Here is a 26,227-nt window from a genome sequence, read left to right as displayed (position 1 = left end):
TTAAAATGAGATAAATGACATGAACAATAAACAAAATATGGTATCTTCCCTTATTCCCCTAATACCCTCACTGGATGTCAGAAACAAGAGAAAAGCACCAAACCTAATATATACTCTTTTTTTTTCCAATTTGATAACTGGAATGGCTAACTGACTAATGGACAAGTATATAGCATATACTTGAGGGATAGAGCAGAATTAAATGAGATTTCATCCGATATCTGAATGGTGTGCAATTTCAAACTTATGAATTGTTTTTGAAATTTTCCATTTAATTATTTCAGACCACAGGTAGCTGGAACTTTGGGAAATGAAGCAGGAAATAAGGGGAGGACCACTGGACAGCTACAGGCAGTAAATCTAGTGGTGCCTCATTAAAATAATACTGAGCAAAGAAATTATCGTAAATAGACACTGTAAACTTGTATTTACATAAACTCAAAACAGGGAAAACTAAACTATAATGTCTAGACGGTGTATGTCGGTTGTTAAAATATACAGAAAAGAAAGGAATTCATAAGCAGAAAGGTCAGAAAAGTAGTGATCATTGGGGTAGAGACAGGGTGATTGGGAAAGTGAAGTAGCTATAACATTCTTTCCCATGACATGCTGACATACTGGTAACAGGTTTCATTTTATAAATACCCACTAACTATACACTTATGTTTCATGGATTTTTCTGTTACTTCTGTAATAATAAAACAATTTTAACACTCCCCTTTAACTCCCACAGTAAAAACCAGGCAATTATTTTACAAATTACCCCCAAATAATAAGCCATAAAATTGGTAGACTTCATACATTAACCTATTTGCACAGGATGCTGCAATTTACTTTCAGTTCTGTCTTAGGAAAAGCAAATATTTGCCAACAAATGAACTAGCCAATTAATCTATCCAGATTTAACTACACAAAAATCCCAATTTGTAGCAATTCTCTAGTGTGAGCTATGTCCAGTCACTGATCAATTAAAATAGTAATTAACTCATGCTTGAAATCCTAGCTATTCAAGCCAAAATTGTATAATTGAAGTTCAAAGCCAGCCCAAGTAGAAAAATCTGACTTCATTGCCCATTAACTAGCAAAGAGCTAGGCTGAAGGTATGGCTCAAGTAATAGAGTGCCAGCTAAAAAGCTAGCTGAGTGGTATCTCAAGCTTTGGGCTCAAGCTCAGATACCAATACACACACACACACACACACACACACACACACACACACACACACACACATGCTTTATGCTGAGTAGACAGCTGTATGTGCACAACATATTCATTGAAAACAAATATCCACAATAAGGAAAATGGTTATGCTAAGTACACTTTTCCATATAATAAAGTAGCAGACTTTCATGTATTTGTGTGTTGGTCATGGGGCTTGAACTCTGGGCCTGGACACTGTCCCTGAGCTCTTCAACTCAAGACTACTGCCCTACCCTTTGAGCCACAGCCCCACTTCCCCTTTCCTAGTGATTAATTGGAGATAAAGAGTCTCATGGTCTTTTTTTTCCTCAATAATTATTTCATTCAGGAATGTTGCATGTTTTAAAAATTGTATTGTCAGGGTAATGTATAGAGGGGTTACCATTACATTAGTCAGGTGGGGGGGTGCATTACTTCTTGAACATTGATACCCCTTCTCATGTTTTTGTCCCTGTTTCCCTCCACCCTACCCCTTCCCAATTGTCTTGTTTCCCCCTTCCCTTCTCTATTTCACACAAATAAACATATATACAATATACCAGGTGACAAAATCAGTTATAGTAACCTCATGGCATTAACGATAAGGGGGGAGAAAGAGAAGATATAACAGTATATTAAGAACAACAATCACAAAGATAAATAAACCTCTTGTTTCCATATCCTAGAGTTCATTTCATTTAGTCTCATCCTATATGACCTTATGTGTCCAGCTTTTGAGCTATTGTGATCCTCTGCTAGGAGAGTCCTAGATGTATACTAATTATTACAAATGAGGGAAACCATTGAGCCTATGTTCCTTTGGGTCTGGCTTTCTTCACGTAGTAAGATTTTTTTTTCCAGGTCTTTCCACTTTCTTACGAATGAGGCGATGTCACTCTTTCTGATGGCAGCATACAATTCCATTGTATATAAGTACCACATCTTCTCAATCCATTCATCTACTGAGAGGTATTTGGGTTGGTTCTGTATCTTAGCTATGGTAAATAGTGCTGTAATGAACATTGTCTTGCTAGTAAGTTTAGTATGGCCTTGTTTCTGAACATTTGGGGTAAATGCCAAGGAGTGGCACTGCTGCATTATAGGGGAGCTCTATGTTTAGTCTTTTGAGGAACCACTATACTGCTTTTTAAAGTGGTTGAAGGAGCTTACACTCCCACCAACAGTGTAGTAGTGATCCCTTCTGGCCACATCCCCTCCAGCATCTGTTGTTATTAGATTTCTTGATCATGGCCATTCTAACTGGAGTGACGTGGAATCTCAGAGTTGTTTTGATTTGCATTTCTTTTATGGCCAGAGATGTTGAGCATTTCTTCATGTGTCCATAGGGGCCATTCTTATTTCTTCCTCAGAGAAGACTCTCTTTAAGTCTTTGGCCCATCTTTTAATGGGATGTTTGTTTCTTTGGAGATTAGTTTTGGAGTGATTTAATTTTTTGAGCTGTTGATATATTTTAGATATGAGGCCTTTGTCTATTGTATGGTTAGTGAAGATCTTCTCCCACTCTGTAGGTGTTCTAGTTAGTTTGCCATAGAGAAACTCGGCAGTTTAATGCAGTCCTATTTGTCCAAACTTTCATTGATTTGTTGTGTTTCTGGGTTTTTATTAAAAATTTTCTAACCGTACCAAGGAAGACCTAGTTTTTTAAATACAGAATCATGTCATCTGCAAAGAGGGAAAGTTTCACTTCCTCTTTCCCTATTTGGATCACCTTTATGTTTACTTCTTGCCTTATTGCTCTAGCTAGAAATTCTAATACTGTATCAAAGAGGAGTGGAGAGAGTGGGCATCCTTGTCTCGTTCCTGATTTTAGAGGAAATGGCTTTAGGTTTTTACCATTAAGTATAATGCTAGCTGTGGTTTTGTCATACACAGCCTTTATTATACTGTGGAATGTTCCATGGATTCCTAGTTTTTCCAGAGCTTTTAGCATAAAGGGGTATTGGATCTTGTCAATTTTTTCTGCATCTATTCAGATAATCATGTGATTTTTGTCTTTGCTCTTGTTGTTATGATGATTTATATTAATTGACTTGCATATATTGAATCAACTTTACAACCATGTGATGTCATAGTGTATAATTTTTTGATGAGTTGTTGAAGGTGATTGGTCAGGGTTTGTTAAGCAGTTTCGCATCAATGTTCATCAAAGAAATGGGTCTATAGTTCTTGTTATTTAATGAGTCCCTGTCTGATTTTGGGATGAGGGTTATCCTGGCTTCATAGAATGAGTTTGACAAAGAGCCTTAGCTTCAAGTTTAAGGAATATTGGTGTGAGCTCTTCCTTGAAGGCCTTATAGAATTCACCTGTGAATCCATCAGGTCTGGGGCTTTTCTTGAATGGGAGGTCTCTTATTGCCATTTCTATTTCATTACTTGAAATACGTCTGTTTCGTTGGTTTAGATCTTCTTGGTTCAGTTTGGGTATGTCAATATTGGCTAAAAATTCATCCATCTCTCCTAGATTCTCAGTCTCATATTCTTTCTTGCCCAGGCTGGCTTTGAACTATGATCTTCAGATCTCAGCCTCCTGAGTAGCTAGGATTAAAGGTGTGAGCCACCGCATGTAGCAGCATACTTCTTTTAGAAGCAATATAAATGTTGTATATTTAGTTATTTAGAAAGATACCTTTTAAACTACACTAAGAAAAAAGAACAAACACATTTAGTTACAAGTATATGCATATGCACATTTGAATACAAGTATACATCTATTATATGTTCACACATATAATATGGCTAGAAAATTTAGTTACAGATAATTCATGGCTGTCTTCAAGGATGGTCTGTGGGAAAAGCATGGTGAAGTAACTGCTTTTTAGTAAATATTGTTTGTTGTTGCCTAAATTTTTTTGTTTGTATTTAATTCTTATAATATCAATAAATTTATTTTTCAGAGATTTTTTTTATCTGCTGCTTTTAAAGTTCCATAAAGCATCTGTACTTTGAACCAAGCAAATCCTTCTGTGGGTAATGAATGTGGATCTTGGGACAGAACAGTAGGGTTTAGGGCAATAGTTTTCAAGCTTTTTATTTCTCCTCCATAGAGTAAATTTATTTTATATCTTATCTGCTAGAATTTCACCAAATAGCAATTACTGTTATTACCTGAGATATTTTTGAATTATTTTGGTAATTTCTATTCTCACGGTCAAACCCCACAAAACTGATTGGGTGAATCACAGTAGTACTATGTCAATATGCCTTTGACTCAAGATTATGGTTGGAAATGATTGGGAGACTGGGATTATCTCCTTTAATTTTGTCCCTTGTTTCTTGAGAAGACAGAAGTTACTAAACTGACAGCTGTAGTCTAGGAGGCTGTGCATGGGTGGTGGGGTTAGAGAATGAGCTGAGGGAACTGCTCCTTCTTTATGGGACTTCCTGTCCTACCCACACCCACAGAGGAGGATGCGTAGCTTATAAAGTTGGTGATTTTGTTACCAGTTTCTCTGAAAACACAAAAGTTTGAGGATGATAAAATTAACTTAGTATAAGAAAAAGTTTAAGCCTTTTAGTAAAGGTCTCCTGGAACTAGAGAATATACAAACTCCAGTCAGCACTATTTATCAAAATAAATCAGAATCATTGGGCAGAAGGCCAAGTAATAAGCATTTTAATGGCTCAGTGACTGATTCACATTGAGGAACTATGCCTGAGAGAAGTGTATAGATGACATTTATTTACTGGGGTTCAATTTGCAATATTCAGAGCTTCAAGTTAATTGAGTCATGGCCATTCCAGTCCTTTCTTCTTCTTCTTTTTTTTTTTTTGGATAGTCTCTTGCTTTTTGCCCAAGTAAGCCTCCAACCCATATCCTCCTACCTATGCTTACTGTTGCATAGCTAAGATTATAGACAGTCGGCATCATCATATTGATCTTGTACTTTGAAACAGGATCTCAAGTTTTTTTTTTTTGTTTTTGTTTTTTTTTTTTGCCAGTCCTGGGCTTCGGCTCAGGGCCTGAGCCCTGTCCTTGGACTTTCTCAAGGCTAGCACTCTACCACTTGAGCCTCAGCACCACTTCCGGCTTTTTTCTATGTATGTGGTACGGAGGAATCAAACCCGGGTCTTCATGCATGCTAGGCAAGCACTTTAACCACTAGGCCAAACTCCCGGCCCCAGAATCTCAAGTTTTTTTGCCCTAAATAGTCTCTAACTGTGACATTCCTCTGCCAGCCAGGTAATTAGTTTTGAACTTTCTCATTTGGGATTCAGAAATAGTTGCCTGATGAAGTTTAGTGAGCTCCTTAGTTGTTACAATAAAAACCAGGCACTAGAGGCTCACTTCTGTAGTCCTAGCTATACTGGAGGATGAGGTATGAGGATTGTGGTTCACAGATGGCCTGTGCAGGAAAGTCCATGAGACTTTTAGCCTCAGTTAACCACCAAAAAGCCAGAAGTGGTGCCGTGGGTCAAGTGGTAAATCATTATCCTTGAGTAGACCCAGAGTTCAAGTTAGGACCAACACACACACACACACACACACACACACACACACACACACACACACAATTGCAAATAATCTGTTGTTGGGCAGAAAGTAAGACAAACAAAAGGGATGGGAAAAAAAGTAAGCCAACTGGATACTACTTTCCACCCTTTGGACAGGATAGACAGAGTCATATGAGTTGTTTACAAAGTGATATGCATCATTATGTGGCTCATGTCCTGTTCCATATAACAAAGGCATAGTGTATTTATATTTTGGCAGTACTTAGAATTGAACTCAGGGTCTTGTGTTTACCATTTAAGACACAAGTCCCAATCTTTTTTTTTTTTTTTTGCCAGTCCTGGGCTTGAGCTCAGGGCCTGAGTACTGTCCTTGGACTTTCTCAAGGCTAGAGCTCTACCACTTGAGCCTCAGCACCACTTCTATTTTTTTTCTATGTATGTGGTATGGAGGAATCAAACCTGTGTCTTCATGCATGCTAGGCAAGCACTCTACCACTAGGCCAAATTCCTGGCAAGTCCCAATATTTTTTATTCAGCTTATATTCTAATGATCTTGCCAGGCTCTGGGAGTGAATTCATTGATGGAGAAAGGAAGTATGGCATTATTTTCCACTGTGTAGTATTATTGTATACTTTGAGTATCCAATATTGCATACTTTGAGTTTGGCCATCTGAGACCTCTAACTTCTCTTATCCATAAAATGGGCATAAGAGCAGTGGCAACTTCAAGAATCCTCCTTTTATTGTTGAAAGAAACATTTTATGAGTTTCATTGAGTTGGCTTTCTTTTTTTTTTTTTTTGCCAGTCCCGGGGCTTGAACTCAGGGCCCGAGTGCTGTTCTTTGGCTTTCTCAAGGCTAGACCACTTGAGCCACAGCCCCATTTTCGGCTTTTTTTTCTATGTATGTGGTACATACGTAGAAAAGGAATAGAACCCAAGTCTTTGTGCAAGCCAGGCAAGCACTCTACCACGCGGCCAAACTTACTTCTTCATCAGATGGCTATCTTCTCCCATCTCTAACACCCCAGCTTTGGCTCTGACAGACACTGATCACACTTTTTATGCAGCTGTCCATTTCGATGTCTGAAACCATACAACTGCGACTTGAGCAAGGACTAAGTAAGTCCCATTTCCTGGATGCTGCTCACAGCTCAAGAATGATTGACACCTCTGTGCACTCCTATCCGCAACCAAGAGCCTGTGCTTGGACGCTGGTCTTCTGCGTCAGCCGCCTCTGGGTTACTCGATCTCCCCTGGAAGATGTAGAAACTTCAGACTCTTGCACGTCACCCAAGGTGTGTCCGCCCCGCCCGCCCCCCCCTCCTGTTAGGTCCCTCTGCAGAAACCCCTGCTAGCTCCTCCCACCTCGGCTTGTGACCCCGCCCCTTATTCTGCCGCGCCGTCCCCGCTCCGGGATCAAAGGACGCATGCTCGATTTTTAACCTCCTAGCGAGTTGATGACGTAATGACGCCGGCGTGCTGACGTAAGGCCGGCGGCGGCGCCTGTTGCTAGCAAGGGCGCTGGTTTTACTTTAGTTTGCTGCCGTTGGTTTCTGGTCACAGAGGCACGAGGTTTCTTCTAGGAGGCGGCTGAGTGCTCCGGCTCGGCTTTCCGGAGGAGAGGTTCCGTGGGGGATCGAACTGGGGCAGGAAGGAGAGAAAGGCCCCCACTTCCCTGAGGTCCGGCGCGCGGCCGGTAGGAAGGGAGCCCCGGAAAGTCAGAGGAACGAGCCCGCGGGCGCAGCGCTGACACCCGGCTGGGTTCGCCTGCCCAGCCCCGGAGGCCGCGCGATGCTCGGGGCCCGGTGCCTGCTGCGAGCCCTGCGCTCCTGCTCCACCGCTTCCTGCCCGAGGCCGAGAGCTTCTGTGAGACTGAGCGTGCGGGACGCCCTCAGGTCGCCCGGCGCCAGTGGGGAGCGCGTTAAGGTCCAGGTGGGTGTGTGCAAAGGGTTTTCTTTTTCGTTTTCCTTTCCCCTCCTTTTTTAATGGCCCAGCCACTTCTGAGGACACGCAGGGAAAAGTTAGAAAACGTAGGCAACGCAGGAGGCCGCACTTCCCCCTTTCTGGGACACTGTGTTAGGATTAGTTTCCCAGAACTTTTCTGAGGACGGTGAAGAGTAGGGGTTAGGTTTTCATGTTGCCAGGGCAGTACGCGTGGACTCTTCTGAATGTCCTCCTTGGAATGGGGGTTTTCACATCCCAGCTCTTGACACTGTGACACAGAAACCGTCCTCGCTGACTTGCTCCAAGATAACTCGGTCCACTAGCTTTGCCTTTCGTTCGACGGCTAGCCACCTCTGCCTATGGTGGGGCTTGCATGTCAATTTGTATAATAAATTAAGAGAAAAGCGTAGAATGTGTAATGCTTTGAAAGAGCTCTGGGTTGGAGCTGCCTAGATTTATGTCTGTCCCACCAAATAGCTTGTTGATTGTAGGTCTGTCACTTTCAGTATTCTGAACCTCAGTCTCCTCTTAGGAAAATGGAGATGACAAATCCCTACTTCCAACTCTTAAAACTTTAATGTAACAGAGTACAAGATATTTCCATCAGTGGCCCATTTGTTACATGTTAGCTAGTATGTCTTCTCTTGCAGCTGTTTCACCTAAAAGATTCACCCTGAAAGGAGCAGTTAAGCAAAGGGGAGCAGAGGTGACTGCTGAAAGACATGGATGCAGTCATTTGTGTTTCATACATCCTTGCTGTTTAGTATTATAACCAATTCTGCTCCTCGTTGCCAGAATTTGGGTTTCATATTTTTTTCTGTGATTCAAATCAGAACCTTTTGTGCACTTACCTAGTCTTTGACATTCAGAAATGTTTCATTTTGTCAGGATTCAAAGATGAACAGAACCTACTGTCTAGACTAGAGTCTTTATTTTGGTGCTTTGCAGTCTGAATATGATGTTTACCAGACAGTTATATCTCAGAGCATTTGATTGGACCAGTCTAAATCACAGTGTGCTGTAAATGCAAAATAGATAAGTTTGAAGAACAAAAAAGAGCTTCCCACTTTCGCTTGGCTTGTTTGCTCATTGCTGGCACTTAAGTGCTGGAAAACCTCCGATACAGCATTTTGTTGATTAATTGGTGATAGAGTCTCACAGACTTTTCTGTCTGGGCTGGGTTCCCACTGAAATGCTCCAGGTCTGAGCCTCCTGAATAGTAGCTAGGATTACAGGCATGAGCCACCAGCATCCAATTTAATATATTTTTATATTAGTTATTTGTTGATATATTGTGGGTGAAATTTTTGCCTATTCTTTTTAGTTTTAATGTGGCTACTAAAACCTTTTTACAATTCTGTATATATAATCCCAAATCCCCAGGAAGCAGTTAAAGGAGGAGGAAGGCTAGCCTGAGTAGAATTAATGAGACCATCCTAGCAAGCTGGCATGGTACTACAGACCTGTACTCTGAGTTAAGTTGGAGTAGTTGGAGTACTTAGGGATTGCAGCCCGAAGTTGACTTAGGCTGAAGTGTGATAGCCTATATGAAAAACAAACTGAAGCCCAAAGTCCAAGTATTAGAGATCTGGAGCCCCTGAGTTCAAATCCCAATACCATTCAACAACAAACACCATATAGCTCACAGATTTCTGGTGGGCAGCCCTAGTCTACAGCAATTTGATTATCATTGGGACTATAAACAGAGAACTATGAGAAAGTAGAATTGCTGAACTATGTGAGGTCAAAGAAGACTACTTTCATGAGGTGACATTTCAGCTGAGTCCTGATGGATATATTGCCTCAGCAGAGGGACTGAGGATGTATTGTATCATCAGCATTCATCATTTCATTCTTTATCCCCTGCCCTAGCTAGGGTGGGAATAGCATTCAAGCTTGTGGGTAAGAATGTGAACTTTGAAATAATAACTGTATTTGAATCCATTTGTACTATTTGGAAACTGACTTGAACCAATTTCTAATTTTTTTCTTTTTTAAAGATTTACTCTTCAAATAATTGTTCAGGGGGTAAATGTTTATTTCAAAAGTGATAATAACAGTTTAGTTCTTGTGAGGATTAGAAGGCATAATTTACCAAAAGTATTTAATAAATGTTCACTTTTACTAACAAGTAAAAATAAGAGTGGTGCTTTGCAAATTAATATTAATTGAGCATACCCCCAAGGCAAGCTCCTTTATAAAGTACCTTGACCATAAGGCTGAAGCAGTTTATACTTAATGCTCTGCAAGTCTGGCAAAAGATCAAGGACTTTCTAGAAAGCAAGGTGTGGGCTCAGGTTTGGACTCTACCATCTACCCATCTATTATGGGCCTAGCAATATACTTCAAAACAAGTGAGTGTTTCTGTCCCTTAAAACACTGTAGACATTCTAACACAAATAAGTGTTAGGAAAAACTTTAACAATAATATGTATAGGTTATGGCCAGAACACAGAGAAAGAAGGCAATGTAATTAATAAGATGGTTTTGTTGTTGTTTGTTTTGAAACAGGACCTTGCCATGTAGCTCAGGCTGACATTGAACTAGCAAACCTCTTGTCTCCTTTCAAAATTCTGGAGTAACAGATGTGTGCCCACATCAAGAGATTATTCTCTATAGAGCCATCTTTTTCCCAAGCATATATGATGGTGAACATATATCAGTATTCATTTTGCTTTGCATTTATGAGATGCTTACTGTTTTTGTGTCTGCTAGGAAAACATCCTTTCCTCTAAATTGTGTTTTATTGTTGGGATGATGTATGGGGGAGTTACAGTTACATTGGTCAGGTAGTGGGTATATTACTTCTTAAACATTGATACCTCTTCCCATATTTTTCCCTTTCCATTTTCCCTCCCACACTCCCTCCTAATTATCTTGTTTTTCCCCTTCCCTATTTCAAATAAACAAATAAATGTATATACAATATACCAGGTCCTGGGAGTGGTGCTGTGGCTCAAGAGATAGGGCAGTAGCCTTGAGCTGAAGAGCTCAGGGACAGCGCTCAGGCCCAGAGTTCAAGTCCCACAACTGACCAAAAAAAAAGAAGAAGAATTACCATATACCAGGTCCTTATTTAGTTGGCTGTATCTGATATCTGAAAGCTATTTTTCTGTGCTGCTGGTATGCTTGATGATATTTCATTTGTACTGACATGTACTTGTCACTTTAAATCACTTAAATTAGCTTTGAAAGTTTGTATAATGTTTATATATTATACATTATACATTATACAATTTTTGAGAGCTTGTGAGTGAAAGAGAAATACCTGTAATAGAAACAAAACCTTTTATTTCTCATCTATACTATATTCTCCCTTCTAGAGATTTGATATAAGGAAAAAGGCTTTGATATAGGGAGAAATGATTATAAATTCTTTGTACCTTGGGTGGAAGGAGAGAAAGACACCTCAGAAAAGCCAATATTGAGGGGTTTGCTTATGCAAATTAGGTTCATCAACTAATAGAATAATTGACACCAAATTTAATTATTCAAATATTTGATCATTCAAAATGATGAAGTTTACTTAGAATACAGAACAAAAGATAGACTACCACACCAGGCACAGTGTCTCACATCTGTAATCCTAGCTGTTCAGGAGGCTGAGGTCTGAGAATCACGGTTCAACGGTTCAAAGCCAGCCCGGGCACTAAAGTCCATGAGACTCTTATCTCCAATTAATCACTAGAAAACTGGAAGTGGTGCTGTGGCTCAAGGGGTAGGGTGGTAGCCTTGAGCTAAAGAGCTCAAGGCCAGCACCCAGGCCCAGAGTTTAAGCCCCATCACCTACCAAAAAAAAAAAAGATAAGAATACCAGCATGTGTATCTTACTGTGATAAGAATCATGTACATTTGTGTATGCATAGGAATAAACTACAAGTAGTTCATTGAGGCAGTAAAGGTTTTAAGAACATTTTGTTCTTTTATTTAGTCTGATTTTTATAATAAAAATGTGAAACATGTATGTGTTTTAAATTCACATTTAGAAATATTTCTCTTCCTTAGGGATGGGTTCGTTCAACACGATCCCAGAAGGAAGTTTTGTTTCTACATATAAATGATGGATCCTCTTTGGAAAGCCTGCAAGTTGTTGCTGATTCAAGCTTTGACGATAGGCAAGTTGGGTTTTTGTTTGTGTTTTTTTTTTATTGTAATTAATAGAATGGTTACATTATATTCGCCACATAGAAGGTATATTTCTTAACAATCATTGCTACCCCTTCTTATGTTGTTGTCCCCATTTCCCTCCCCCAACCCTCCCCTTATCTTGTTTTCCCCTTCCTTATCCTGTTTCAAATAAACAAATAAACATATACAATATATCAGATAACAAGGTTAGATGAGAAATAACATAGTTCATTAAAAACAACAGTCACACCTTATATGGCTCTTGTTTCTATATCCTGGAGGTCCTTTCATTTAGCCTCATCCTATATGACCTTATGTATCTAGGTTTTGCCCTATTGTAAACCTCTGCTAGGAGAGTCCAAGGTTTATACTGATTATGACAAATAAGGGAACCATTGAGCCTATGTTCCCTTGAGTCTGGCTTACTTCACTTAATATGATTTTTTTCTAAGTCTTTCCATTTCCTTACAAATGGGGCTGTGTCATTCTTTCTGACAGCAGCATAGAATTCTATTGTGTATAAATACCACATCTTGTTGATCCACTCATCAACTGAGGGGCCTCTGGGTTGGTTCTATATCTTTGCTATGGTAAATAGTGCTGCAATGAACACCATTGTGCTAGTGGATTTAGTATGTCCTTGTTTCTGGATGACTGAGTGTCGCGATCCCCTCGGCCGGCAAGGAAAAATGCAACAATCAGGACTTCTTCTCAAGCAACGTTTTATTCAGCAAGCTCGCCGTCTTCTCTCCTCTCTCTCTCTCCCACTTCTTCCTGACCTGGCCTTATATGGCTCTATTAACCAATCAGTCTTTACTTCCTCATATAAACAAGCCAATCATATAATAGCACGTACATAGCACACTCTGGGCAGGTCCTAACATGGCCGCAGGCAGACTTCCGATCACGCAGAAGGAGCGTGACTCGGCACTCTGTTTCCTTAACTTCACAGATCAACAAGTTCAGAATAACAAGTCAAACAGCAGAAGCCAGCGCCATCTTGTAATGGCGATTTTCTGGCTACCTACAACTGAGTAAATGCCAAGTAGTGGAATTGCTAGGTCATAAGGAAGCTCTATGTTTAGTCTTTTGAGGAACTACCATACTGCTTTCCATAGTGGTTGAATGAGTTTGCACTCCCACCAACAGTGTAGTAGTGATCCCTCCTGGCCACATCCCCTCCAGTATCTGTTGTTATTAGATTTCTTGATCGTGGCCATTTTAACTGGAGTGAGGTGGAATATTAGAGTTGTTTTGATTTGCATTTCTTTTATGGCCAAAGATGTTGAGCATTTCTTCATGTGTCTGTAGGCCATTCTTATTTCTTCTTCAGAGAGGACTCTCTTTAAGTTTTTGGCCTATCTTTTGTTTGTTTTTTAAGAGTTCTTTGTTTTTCTTTTTTCCTTCCCCAGTGTTCCTCCTATAATCCAGTGTTCACTTGCTCCCTGAGTAATATTTCTAAACAAACCTGAAACATAGCTTTGAATGTAAGTCCAAATATTTGTAATCAGTATCCTTCAAGCTCAGGCTTTTTCTTCTCTAATATATTCATGTACCAGCATTCTTTACCTTTGTTTTACTTCAGCCCTTGTACATGTTGCTGCCTTTGCCTGACAAAGCCTGTTTATTTTCTTTTTAACCTGCTTTTCATAATTTAGGTCAAGCATCACTTGTTCTCATTTCTGACTGTATTAGGTGCTTCCTTCTGCTCTCATAGCGTCCTATGCCTACATTTGTCATGTGTAACTGGTTGATAATTGTATTCTTTCTTGGATTCTTTTTGACTAGATGTTCTTTAAATTCTTGAGGTTAGGAGCAGTGTCTCATTCATTTTTATTTTCTTGGCCTCTTGCCCAGTGCTGACAAATTAACTAATTATTTTTTGTTGAATAAATGAAAGAAGCCTTTTTGGTTACATTCATCAGATGTTAAAACTAACACCATTTTGTGTTAGTGTATAATCTCCAGCAGAACATTAATTTGTTAGAGTAAGAGTGTTTTTAATTCCGAAGATTGTTTAATTAGAATTACTGCTTTTTTGCATATTATTTAGATTCAGGGTCTTAGATTATTTGGTCATCTGGGTAGAATAACAGAAGACTGTTGTGATATAATAGCAACCTTTTTTTTTTTTTTTTTTTTTTTTTTTTTTTGCCAGTCCTGGGCCTGAGCTCAGGGCATGAGCCCTGTCCTTGGACTTTCTCAAGGCTAGAGCTCTACCACTTGAGCCTCAGCAGCACTTCCGGCTTTTTTCTATGTATGTGGTACCGAGGAAATGAACCTGGGTCTTCGTGCATGCTAGGCAAGCACTCTACCACTAGGCCAAACTCCTGGCCCTAATAGCAACCTTTAAAAAAAAAAAGTTTGTAATTTTTCTGAAGTTAGCTGTCAGTATAGTAATCACATGGTATGTCAAAGGGCACCTAGTTTTTGGAGGTTCTAAAGAATAGCTGCTCTTCTCTGAGTTATTTTTCTCTAGGACCCCCAGGGGAAATGCATGTTTATCTCATAGTACATACTTTAAGTCAGAACCTCTTAAAAATACCTTCTTAGGTGAAAGTATAACAGGATATTTTTCCTCAGCACAGTTTAAGAATGGAATATTACTTACATAAATTATAAGACTACATGTTAAAGCTGGATGCCACTCCTGTAATCATAGTCAGTTAGGAGGCTGGGATCTTGAATTGAGGTTCAAAGCCAGTCTGGGCAGAAAAGTTCTCAAGACTCTATCTCCACTTAGAAATGTGGCTCAAGTGAGCAAGTAAACAATGAGAGTACAAGGCACTACAATAAAAGGAATGAAATAAATGGAAGCAACATATACTGAGTGAGGAATTTCTTGACAGTATTTACTTTAATCCAATATATTGTATTACTCTTAGAATATTTCAATATGACTTATCAAGCTCTAGCCTTGAGAAAGCCCAAGAACAGTGCGCAGGCCCTGAGCTCAAGCCCAGGACTGGCAAAAAAAAAATATATATATATATATATATGTATATTATTTATTGTAATTATGAAATTATACTATTAGAATGAGAATGGATATTTAATCATTCCAACTTCCTAATAGATAGTCTTAAACAGAGGAATATCACTTTTTATAGTAGTCATGTAGTTAAGTTGTAGATAAACTTCAGCTAGAAAATAGATTTGTAGGGCTGGAAGTTTGTCCTAGTGGTAGAGTGCTTGCCTAGCATGCACGAAGACCCAGGGACCACATACATAGAAAAAAGCCGGAAGTGGTGCTTGAGGTTCAAGTGGTAGAGCTCTGCCCTTGTGAAAGTCCAAGGACAGTGCTCAAGCCCTGAGCTCAAGCCCAGGACTGCCCCCCCCCCCCAAAAAAGGAAAATAGATTTGTTATCTAGAAAGTAGTGTGTATGTAATGTGCTGAAACCATTGCCTATCTTAAGGTGACAACAAAAAGAAAAACAGTAAAAAATCCAGTTTAAAAATATAATGTGCTAGTTGGGCACTGGGTGCCTCATACCTGTAATCCTAGCTACTCAGGAGGCTGAGATCTGAGTATTGTGGTTCAAAACCAAAGCCAGCCCAGGCATGAAAGTCCATGAGACTATTTTTTTTTTTTGATCAGGATAATGTGTAGAGGGATTACAGTTACATTTGTCAGGTAATAGGTGTATTACTTCTCACACATTGAGATCCCGTCTCATGTTTTTGTCCCCATTTCTCCAGTTGACCACCAGAGAACTGGAAGTGGCACTGTGAATCAAAGTGGTGGAGTGTTTGCTTTGAGTGTAAAAGCTCCTAGGCCCCACAAATCCCCCCCACACCAAAAAAAAAAAAAATGATGTAAGTTAGTGTTGTTGTGGCACACCATGTCAATGTCAGCACTTGGAATACTAGACAGCAGGGTTTGAGCAGGGTTGCAAGTTTCAAACCAGACTAAATGGCATAGTAAGACTTTGTCTTGAAACATAAGAAGTAAAAATAGTATAGAGCATTTTTATGTACTCATCACCCAGTTTTCCCCATTGATGGCATCTTGTTTTACCATAGCATGTTATAACCTTTTAATTCCAGACATTTGTATACAAAGTCTTAACTCCTATTATTGTTCCTATTTTAAACTTACGAGAATTCATTTTTACAATTCTATTATATAATATAGCACCTGTAGCTTCTAAAGGCTGTTTAATGGAGGATAAATACTAAGGGTTTTAAATGTTTAGGAAGATTTGTACTGAAATGATAGTTATATGTAATTATTTTCGTTGTTGTTGTTACTGTAGAGAATTGACTTTTGGGAGTTCTGTGGAAGTCCATGGGCAGCTGGTAAAAAGTCCAGCTAAAAGACAAAATGTGGAATTGAAAGCAGAAAAAATTGAAGTCATTGGAAATTGTGATGCCAAGGTATGCTTATACTCTTGTGGGGGCTGTCTATTTAGTTTAAAACATTAGCAATCCATTTTATGTGGGACTATTAAGAACATGGCACTTGCAACATGTTTCTTCCCTAATCACTGAAACTGACCATAAATACTTTAGAGACAATAGCAAAATTTGTATATGTCTCAGTCTTTTGTGAGTAAGATCTAAGTACTAATTTGTTGATCTTTGTAGTACCTTTTACATTTGAAACTTGCTACTTTTGGAAGCATATCCAGTCAGCCACAGTGACAGCTATACCAGGAAAAGGCATTTCAGTTTTACCTTCTTAGGAAAACTAGAAATTACTTTGGTAATCTAGAACTGATTGTCCAATATTGGTCCCATTGTCTACTTGATATTAAATCAATTAAAGCTAAATGAGGAATCCAGTGCTTCATTGGCATTTAGTGCCCAAGTTATGGCTGTTGGCTACTGCATTGCATAGTGCCAGATACAGAGTATTCCCATCAGTCATAGAAAGCTTTATTAAATGGTACTGATCTAAAATGGAATAATTTTGCTGAATAAAGATAAGAAATTTTGGGGCCGGGAGTTTGGCCTAGTGGTTAAAGTGCTTGCCTAGTATGCACGAAGACCCGGGTTCGATTCCTCTGTACCACATACATAGAAAAAAGCCAGAAGTGGTGCTGAGGCTCAAGTGGTAGAGCTCTAGCCTTGAGAAAGTCCAAGGACAGTGCTCAGGCCTTGAGCCCAAGCCCAGGACTGGCAAAAAAAAAAAAAAAGATAAGAAATTTTTACTTGCCTTTTCAAGGCTCTGCTGTAGAACGTATATATTTATAAGCAAGATAAAGAGGGTAGAGGGAATTTTAAAAAATGATCAATTGTTGATTTATAATGATGGAGAAAATGAGGCCATCAGGTGAAATGACTTACTTATAGTTCTGAGATGGCAGCACCCCTGAAACCCTAGCAACTTTTCCGACTTTGCTGTAATTGTCCTCAAACATAAGGGAATTTGCATCACTTCAGTTCATTTTCAGTTCTTTTGGAATAACAGAAAAAAGTAAATGTAAGGAAATAAGCGAGAAAATGGAGTCATTTTCTTAAGTGTCATTTTGAGTAATTTTCTAAGAAACTAATTCACACTAAGATCAGAAATAAGGTTCTATAATTTTTGGAAAATAGACTGAAATGCTTTAGAGATCAAGTGCAATGAAGAAGGTAATACCTTGGTTTTGTTTCTTTAGAGGGATCTATAGTAATTTTTAAAAGAAAGAAAAAAATTGCTCACTGTTAAATTGTTAGCCTTCTATTGGTTTTAGTCATGTGAGTTTCCCTTTCTTTCCCTTTTAGTTCAGTGTTACTTAAATTATTCAAAAATTAAGGGATTATGAACCTCTGGTAGTATCTAGTCTCTTTTAGTGTGGCCATGTTTTCCTCATAGTGAGTATGGTACTTGTACCTATGCCACATGAAAATCAGAATGCACACAGACCTAAAAAGACAAGCCTAAAAAAAGCCAGCTGCCAATGTAGTTCACTTTACTGTTACCTTTTTTTAAATTCAAATTTTGGTTTATGTCTGAAAGGATGTATTTGTTTTCTTGATTTTTTTTTTTAAGTGAGTGGATGGAAATATTCTAAGTTGGAGCCATATTTTCCTTTAAAATCTTCTGTACCTCTTTAGCTCATTGCTAAAAAGGAAAGCAAGCTGTTGGCCTTCCCTAATGTTCTTAGATTAGGATAACAAGTTAGAGCCAGTGCCCATTGCTCGAACCTGTAATCCTAGCTATTCAAGGAGCTGAAATCTGAAGATTATGGTTCAAAGACTGCCCAGGCAGAAAAGTCCTGGGTAGGAAAGTGTGTGATACTCTTATCTGCAGTTAACCACTAAAGAGCTGGAAGTGGAACTGTGGTTCAAATGATAGAGTGGACGGTACGCAGGCCCAGAGTTCAAGCCCCAGAACCAGCATAACCCTCAAAAAAAAAAAACCAAACGGGGCCGGGAGTTTGGCCTAGTGGTAGAGTGCTTGCCTAGAATGCATGAAAACCCGGGTTCGATTCCTTGGTACCACATGCATAGAAAAAAGCTGGAAGTGGTGCTGAGGCTCAAGTGGTAGAGCTCTAGCCTTGAGAAAGTCCAAGACTGGCAAAAAAAAAAAATTCGAACAAACAAAACTCAAAACTAAAAAAAAGCCATGTTGGTAAATTGTAATAAACAGCACCAACTGGTTGTGATTGTGGGCATTTCAGATATTTTGGTGATTGAAACTAAATACCAGCTGTGTATGTGAGTGTGTGTGTGTGTGTGTGTGTGTGTGTGTGTGTGTATGTATATATATATATATACACTATTGTCAAAAATATAATGTTTAATATCTATAATAATTTGAATTCTAGTGTACCAAGCAGTAGATTATTTTGCAACATTATATATTAATATCTGCATTTGTAATAAAATATTGACACAACAAATAGAAGCCTGATAAATAACAGATGAACCTTAGTGACATTTAGTTAATGAGTAGTGACTTCAACCCCTCTCTCCTTTTCCTGCTCTCTCCTTTGAATCTACCATACCATTCTAACTTTCCTGGTAGGAATAATTCATATTATAATCTGATGTATTAAAAAGGAAGGAAGCCACCATGGTTTTGTTGTAAAACATTACCATTTAAGAAATACTCCAAGCTGAGCGCCAGTGGCTCATCCCTGTAATCCTAGCTACTCAGGAGGTTGATATCTGAGGATCATGGTTCAAAGCCAGCCTGGGCACTAAAGAACATGCGACTCTTATATTCAATTAACCACCAGAAAACCAGAAGTGGAGATATGTATCAATGTGTTAGAGCTGAAAAGCTCAGAGACAGCGCCCAGGCCCAGAGTTCAAGACCTATGAAAAAAAAAAAAACTTCCAAAAATTAGTTTTATGACATTGTTTTTCTCCATAACTTGCGTTTTTTTTTTTTTTCCATTCTTCCCAGGAATTTCCTATCAAATATAAAGAGAGGCACCCTCTGGAGTACTTAAGACAATATCCTCACCTTCGGTGTAGGACTAATGTGCTAAGTTCTATATTGAGGGTTCGCAGTGAAGCCACAGCTGCTATTCATTCCTTCTTTAAGGTAAGGTATCCTTTCTTGTGAAAAAGTGGAGTGTTGAGTATTTTTCTAAAAGCTCTTGTTGTTTGTCCTGGCACCTTTTGTTTTGAGAACTATTGTAAAATAGCTATACATACTTAAAATTGTACAACCTGATGAATTTTGATGTATGTATACATGAAATCTTTACCACAGTTAAGATGGTGCACACATAGATGACCCTCCAAGTTTGTATGTCTCTGCTGTCCTTCTTTCACCTATGTTTGTTAGTGGCATTTTTTATCTTGATGGATTGTTGTTTCCTTTTTATTGAGACAGCATGACATGTAGCTCAGACTGAGTGCTATGATTACAGGCACACTGACATACTTTGAAGTTCCACTGTACTGTCTTTACATTTCAGTGAAAAATCTGGTGTTATCTTTACATTTGTTCTATATGTAATATGTCTCTTTTCCTTGGCTGATTTTTTTTTTTTTTTCCCCAGTCCTGGGCTTGAGCTCAGGGCCTGAGCACTGTCCTTGGACTTTCTCAAGGCTAGAGCTCTACCACTTGAGCCTCAGCACCATTTCTGGCTTTTTTTTTTTTTCTATGCATGTGGTGCCGAGGAATCGAACCCGGGTCTTCATGCATGCTAGGCAAGCACTTTAACCACTAGGCCAAACCCCCGGCCCCTTCCTTGGCTGATTTTAAGATTTTTTTTTAATTGATGGTTTATCTATTTGTGGCATGCCTTTGCACAGTTTTCCTAATGCTTCTTTTAGGCTTTGTTGAATTTCATATATCATTAAATTTATGATCTTCATGAAAAGGAATTTTTTTTTTAACATGGGATCTCATGGCCTTGAATTTTGTAGCCTTCTCAGTTTTCCTTGTCCTGGGATTTAAAAGGTATGTGCCACTACACCTAGGCATGAAGTTTTTTCAGCCATTATGTTTACAAATGTTTTTTCTGTAACCTCCTTCCTTTGGAAACGGAAATTATTTATATACTTCACTATTTGATGTATTTGTTGATATCTTGTAACACTTATGTTTGTCTTTTTTCTTTTCTTGTCTGGGTAATGTATAGAGGGGTTACAGTTACATTCATCAGGTAGGTGTAGGTGTATTACTTCTTTTTTTTTTTTTTTTTTTTTTTTTTGCCAGTCCTGGGCTTGAGCTCAGGGCCTGAGCACTGTCCTTGGACTTTCTCAAGGCTAGAGCTCTACCATTTGAGCCTCAGCACCACTTCCGGCTTTTTTCTATATGTGGTACCGAGGAATCGAACCCGGGTCTTCATGCATGCTAGGCAAGCACTTTAACCACTAGGCCAGACTCCCGGCCCTGGTGCATTACTTCTTGCACATTGATATCCCTTCTCATGTTTTTGTCCCCATTTCCCTTCCCCCAACACTTGTATTTTAAATTTTTTTTCCTCTGTGTTTTTATTTTTGTCTTTTTGGGGGCCTTATTATTGGTCCCCAGGCTTGAACTCAGGGCCTGATCACTGCCCTGGAGCTCTTTTGCTCAAGGCTAGTACTACACTACTTTGAACTGCAATGCCACTTTCGTTTTTCTGGAGATTAATTGGAAATAAGAGTCTTAGGGAATTTCCTGCTCAGGCTGGCTTTGAACCTCCATCCTAATTATATATATGATAATTATATATATATGATAATATATATATTTCAAGGATGCTAATCTTAAGCTTCCTGAGTAGGGTTATAGGTATAAACAACTCCAGGAGCTTACCTGCTTAGGCTGGTCTGAAACCAGCAGTCCTTTTGTCTCATCCTTCCAAATAGCTGAGATTTCAGCTATGCACCATTTTGTGTGGTGTGTGTGTGTGTGTGTCTTCCATGTGTACTTGTTGAACATTTAACTTTAAAAATTGCTTTTTTCTTTCTAACATGTCTATCACTATGGGTCAGTTTTTATTGATTGATTAGTTTATCATGAGTTGTTTTCCTATCTCTTTATTGCCTGCTAATCATTTATTGAATGCTGGACATTATGAATTTTACTTTGCTTGTTCCAGGGTATATATAAAACTTCTTGAACTTTGTTCTAATACACAGTTAAATTTCTTGAATTTCTTAGCAGAGCTGCAACAGCATGCAGTATAATATTCATTGTCCTTCACCACTGAGGCAAGTTTCCTGAGAACTCTACCCAATGCCTTGTGAATTAGAAGTTTTTTCCAATCAGGCATGTGGGAACATCTTGTCATAGCCATTATGTAAAAAATTGGATACTATTTCCTTCTCTTCTTCCTTCCCCTCTTTCTTGGGATTGAACCCAATGCCTCATATTTGGTAGGCAAGTGCTCTACCACCTAAGCTGTGCCTCTTTTAGCTCTAGCCCTTTTGTTTGTTTTGTTTTTGAGATTGGGTCTCACTAACTTTCCTGGGCTTCTTTTGACTCTTGATCATCTGTTTCTGCCTTCCAAATAGATGAGATTACAGGTGTATACCAGCATAGCTCTAATCTTTAAAAAGATTATTCTTTCCCAACTCTTGGATAGCTTCTTTTGTATGTACACTGATTGGTTCTCTATCCAGCACTCTTGGCTGACCCTCTGCAGATCCCTGCAGTTCTCTGTATCCAATTTTCTCTTCTTTGATACTCAGACTCCTCAGACTTAGCTGTCTCTCCTCAACTGACGGAGTCTGCTGGGTTCCACCTTGAAGTTCCTCCTTCCTGTCTGTGGCCTAGAAGATCTTAGTGTCCTTAGCTGAGTGACACAGGGAGCGCTATCTTTTGTTGTCTGATATTCAACAGCTTGTAGCTTGAAAACCATTTGCATGTGGTTTTACTTCATTTTTATTGTTTTTGTATTATGGTTGTTGTAGGCGGGTGAATAAAGCTAACCTTTGTTTCACAATGGTAATCACTATCCATATGTAAGTCAGCTGGAGGGCACCAAAGACCAGACTTGAACTAGCAGCTAAAGCTCACTGCTATTCCATGTGACTTGGAAACCTTTCACATGCCACTTCTTCAGTCCTGCTAATGTGAAGAGATTGTGTAACACACATGGACTGTATTGATTTCATGCAGCCCAAGTTTTGCTGTAGCTTACTAAGATAGTTTATGCTCTTTGAAAACCTAGTTCATTTCTGATGAAAGTACCAAAAAACATTGACTTGGCTTTAAGCCATGTATTTTTGTTGTTAAACGAAAAAAAATAAGTCACATTATTCAGTGTCATCCCATTCTGATTTGGAAAGGTCTCCTTACATCTGCTGCTAGAAACTAACTTCTATAACTTCCAAGTGACTTTTCAGTAGTTCTTGAACACAGCAAATGTATAATCTGTTCAAATATTCCCCTCTCTGATAAGTTGGTAAGTGGATGTGCTTTAATTCGGAATGTTTTACATATTTTTGGCCACTAGATGGTAGTATTGGCAATCCATTCACAAGTCAACTACCAGCTTTGTTCACTTCTTATGTTACTTAAAGGTTTTATAGATAACATAAGCAACTTAAATATAAATAAACTAAAAAGATCTGGGAAAAGTAAATTAAGTAGACTGAAGTAAATTTTAAAATATTTAAGTGGTTGAAAATTACTTGAATTTTAGCACCATTGATAGAGTAGTTATAAGAACTTTTCAAATGCTATAAATTACTTTGTTAATTGTAAATCTCTGAAAAATATAATTCTGGTGTCTCAGTTCTAGGTAATATAATATATAAATATAATATAAAAAACTTACTGTTGGGCTGGGAGGTTGGCCTAGTGGTTAAAGTGCTTGCCTAGCATGCATGAAGACCCGGGTTCGATTCCTTGGTACCACATACATAGAAAAAAAGCCAGAAGTGGTGCTGAGGCTCAAGTGGTAGAGCTCTAGCCTTGAGAAAGTCCAAGGACAGTGCTCAGGCCCTGAGCTCAAGCCCAGGACTGGCAAAAAAACAAAACAACAACAAAAAAAACTTACTATTATCATTTTTTTGGAGTTGATAAGCATCACTTTTTATGCTCATATGCACATAGCTATTGAGCACTTGTGACCTTCTGCCAAGAATATCCTCCTTTGGTTTCACTGTGTGAATATTTAAAAGTCATGTATAATTTATCATGTCCAAGTATTTTTTTGTCTTTTACTACCCATTGATTTTACTTGTTGATTTGTAGGCACATTTCTAATTATTATAAATGAGGGAAACAATGTAACTATGTTTCATTGGGTCTGACTTACTTTGCTTAATATAATTTTTCCCAATTTTTTCTGTTCCCTGACAAATGGGGCACTGTCAATCTTTCTAATAGAAGCACAGAATTCAGTTGTGCACATTTACCTCATTTTCTTGATTCATTCATCTACTGAGGGGCATCTGGGTTGATTGATATTGTAGCTATAGTAAACAATACTTCAGTGAACTGCTGGTGACTTAAGTGTGGCTGGTTTGGTCAATTGGATAAATGCCTAGAAGTGGGTCATAGGGAATCTCTCTATTTAATCTTTTAAGAAACCTCCATACTGCTTTCCAGAGTGGTTTCCATCAACAGTGTAGTAGTATTCCTTTTGGCCACATCCCCACCAGTAACTGTTATTGTAAGTTTTCTTGATAACAGCCACTCTAGTTTGGGTGAGGTGGAATCTCGATGCTGTTTTGATTTACATTTCTTTTATGGACAAAGGCATTGAACATCTCTTCAGGTATCTATAGGCCATTTTTATTTCTTCTTCTGAGAAGTCTCTCCTTAAGTCTTTAGCCCATGTATTATTGGATTGTTGTTCCTTTGAGGATTTGTTTGGGGGGGATTTAATTTTTTGAGCTCTATGTATATTTTTGAAGTGAAGCTCTCGTTTGATGCGTAGGTAGTAAAGATTTTTTTTCATTCTGTGGGCTAATTTAGCTTCCTATCTATATCAATTGCCATGCAAAAACTTTTCAGTTTTATATCCAGGCTTTCTTTGATTTGTTATATTTCTGGATCTTTACTTATGAAGTTTCAATCTGTGCCAAGAAGTCCTAGTGTTTTCCTTATCCCTCCCCGTAAAGTTTTCAGGGTACCTGGTCTTACATTGAATTCTTCAATCCATTTGGAATTAATTCTGGTGCAAGGTGATAATACAAGGATTTAGCATTAGTTTTGCTTTTTATTTTTGCCAGTCCTGGGACTTCAACTCAAGGCCTGGGCTCTGTCCCTGAGCCTCTTTTGCTCAAGGCTAGCGCTCTACCACTTGAGCTACTTCTAGCTTTTTCTGAGTGGTTGATTGAAGATAACAATCTCATGGACTTTCCTGCCTGGGCTAACTTTGAACCACAAACCTCTAATCTCTGCCTCCTGAGTAGCTACGATTGTAAGCATGAGCCCCCATTGCCCAGCTAAGATTCCCTCTTAGAGGGTGTCTTATCTTGCTTAATATCGTGATTCCCTAGTTCTATTGTCCTGCAAATGACATAATTTCCTTTTTTCTTAAGGCTAGTAATATTTCATAATATGTATGTATCATATTTCCTTTATCCATTCTTTGGTTTGTAATCACCATGGTGATTCCGTAATTTGACTACTGTGAAAAAAGCGGCAATAAACACGGATATGCAGGTATTTCCTTTATATACTGATTGTGACTCCTTTAGATATATGCCTAAGAGTGGTATGGCAGAGTCACAGGTAGGCCTATTTTTTAGTTTTCTTCCATTGTGATTTCTAAAATTGGTGTCTTAGTTTGCCATTCCACTTAAAGTATGTGCAGGTTCATTTTTTTCCCTACAAATCCTCCCTAGCATTTATTGTTATTTTTTGTAATCAATGTTATTTTTAAAATGAAATAGAATCCTGGAGTAGTTTTAATTTACATTTGCTTTATGGCTAAGGATGTTGAGCATTTCTTCATGAATCTATTAGCCATATGTACTTTCAATTTCTGAGAACTGCTTTTTTAATTTGTTTACCTTTTTATTAGTTGGGTTATTCTTTTTCTGTTTAGTTTTCCTTTTAGCTTTTTGTATATTTTGAATAAGTTTTTGCCCATTGACTACTTGGTGAAGATTTGCTCCCATTCTGTGGTTGTTTCTTGAATCTCATAAGTACTTCTTTTGATGTGCAGACTGTTTAGTTTGGCACAAAACCATTTGCCAGTTCTTGTTCTTATTTTCTGTGTAATTAGAATAGAGGTTCTTCCTGTGAGTTTCAGGGATGGTAGTCTGTGTGGCAATGTTCAAAGCCTGTCCAAGAATACAGTTGTCCTGTGTTCGATGGCCCCAGAGTGCTGGTCTTTTGAAAGCCTGTGACTACTTTATATATTTTGATTGTCATTTTTCATTTCTCTTGCTAACATTATCCCTATTTGTTGCCCATGTTTAGCAATTCCTCTGTTTCCTTTTTATTTTTTGATGCTGATATGATGTTTTGCTGATGTGAAAGCAAAATACAGTATTACTATACACATCTGTCTTTGGAATTATGTATGGGTCTCAGTGTGTGAATTTTGTAAATTCTGTTAAGAACCTTATGAAATACCTAGTTCTAAAATGTGTGTGAAAGTACTTAGATAATTAGAGGTGGTGGGTAGAATCTGAAAAATGGAGTGAAGTATTTACTTCTACTTTTCTCCTTCTTTGGTGGTCATTTCTGTATCAGAATCCTTGTTGTGTGGGTTGGTGAAGATCACCTGATGCTGGTAATCCATTTAAGGCAGATGCTGACAACATTGCCTTCTTCTCTATAATTTATTTTTCATTTTCTAGTTCTGTATCATCCTCTACCACTTCATCCTACCCAACACACATACATTCTTTTTTGGACTTTGTTGACCGGTGTTATTATTCTTTGACTTCTTTTATTTCTTCTTTATAGTTCTCCATAATTTTATGGACTCTGATAAGACTTGTCAGCAGCATTAAAGGTAAAAAGATTGGCATTAATAGAAATTATTCTCATTTCTAGTGTGAACCCTTGGTATTACCATCAGATTTACAGTGCTGAATCTTTGTGTTTTCTTTAGAATCCATGTAGTTACTTACTTCAGACTTAAAGTGCTGTTTTTCTGACATCTGATTATATTTAGTCATTAGATTTACTAAACTCTTTTTACCTCCCCTTCCCAA

At 38.4% G+C, this 26,227-nt stretch overlaps 1 protein-coding gene across 4 annotated transcripts in view; it reads left to right on the top strand.

Annotated features, from left to right (window-relative positions):
* Positions 1 to 7,143: 7,143 nt before the first annotated feature.
* The window catches only part of Nars2 (asparaginyl-tRNA synthetase 2, mitochondrial), a 106,975-nt gene continuing 87,891 nt past the window's right edge, over positions 7,144 to 26,227 (top strand). For all 4 annotated transcript variants that reach the window (XR_016538095.1, XM_090348506.1, XM_090348504.1 and 1 more), the window contains exons 1-4: positions 7,144 to 7,585; positions 11,603 to 11,712; positions 15,982 to 16,102; positions 19,065 to 19,205. Coding sequence is in view for 3 of the 4 variants with exons in the window: in XM_090348506.1 (XP_090204632.1) it covers positions 7,445 to 7,585; positions 11,603 to 11,712; positions 15,982 to 16,102; positions 19,065 to 19,205 (513 nt within the window). In the remaining variant the exon portion in view is untranslated. The remainder of the gene's footprint in view (positions 7,586 to 11,602; positions 11,713 to 15,981; positions 16,103 to 19,064; positions 19,206 to 26,227) is intronic.

The sequence above is a fragment of the Megascapheus bottae genome, chromosome 16 (assembly GCF_031878675.1).
Source record: "Megascapheus bottae isolate mThoBot1 chromosome 16, mThoBot2.hap1, whole genome shotgun sequence".
Classification (NCBI taxonomy): domain Eukaryota; kingdom Metazoa; phylum Chordata; class Mammalia; order Rodentia; family Geomyidae; genus Megascapheus; species Megascapheus bottae.
This window is presented reverse-complemented; position numbering and strand designations above follow the sequence as displayed.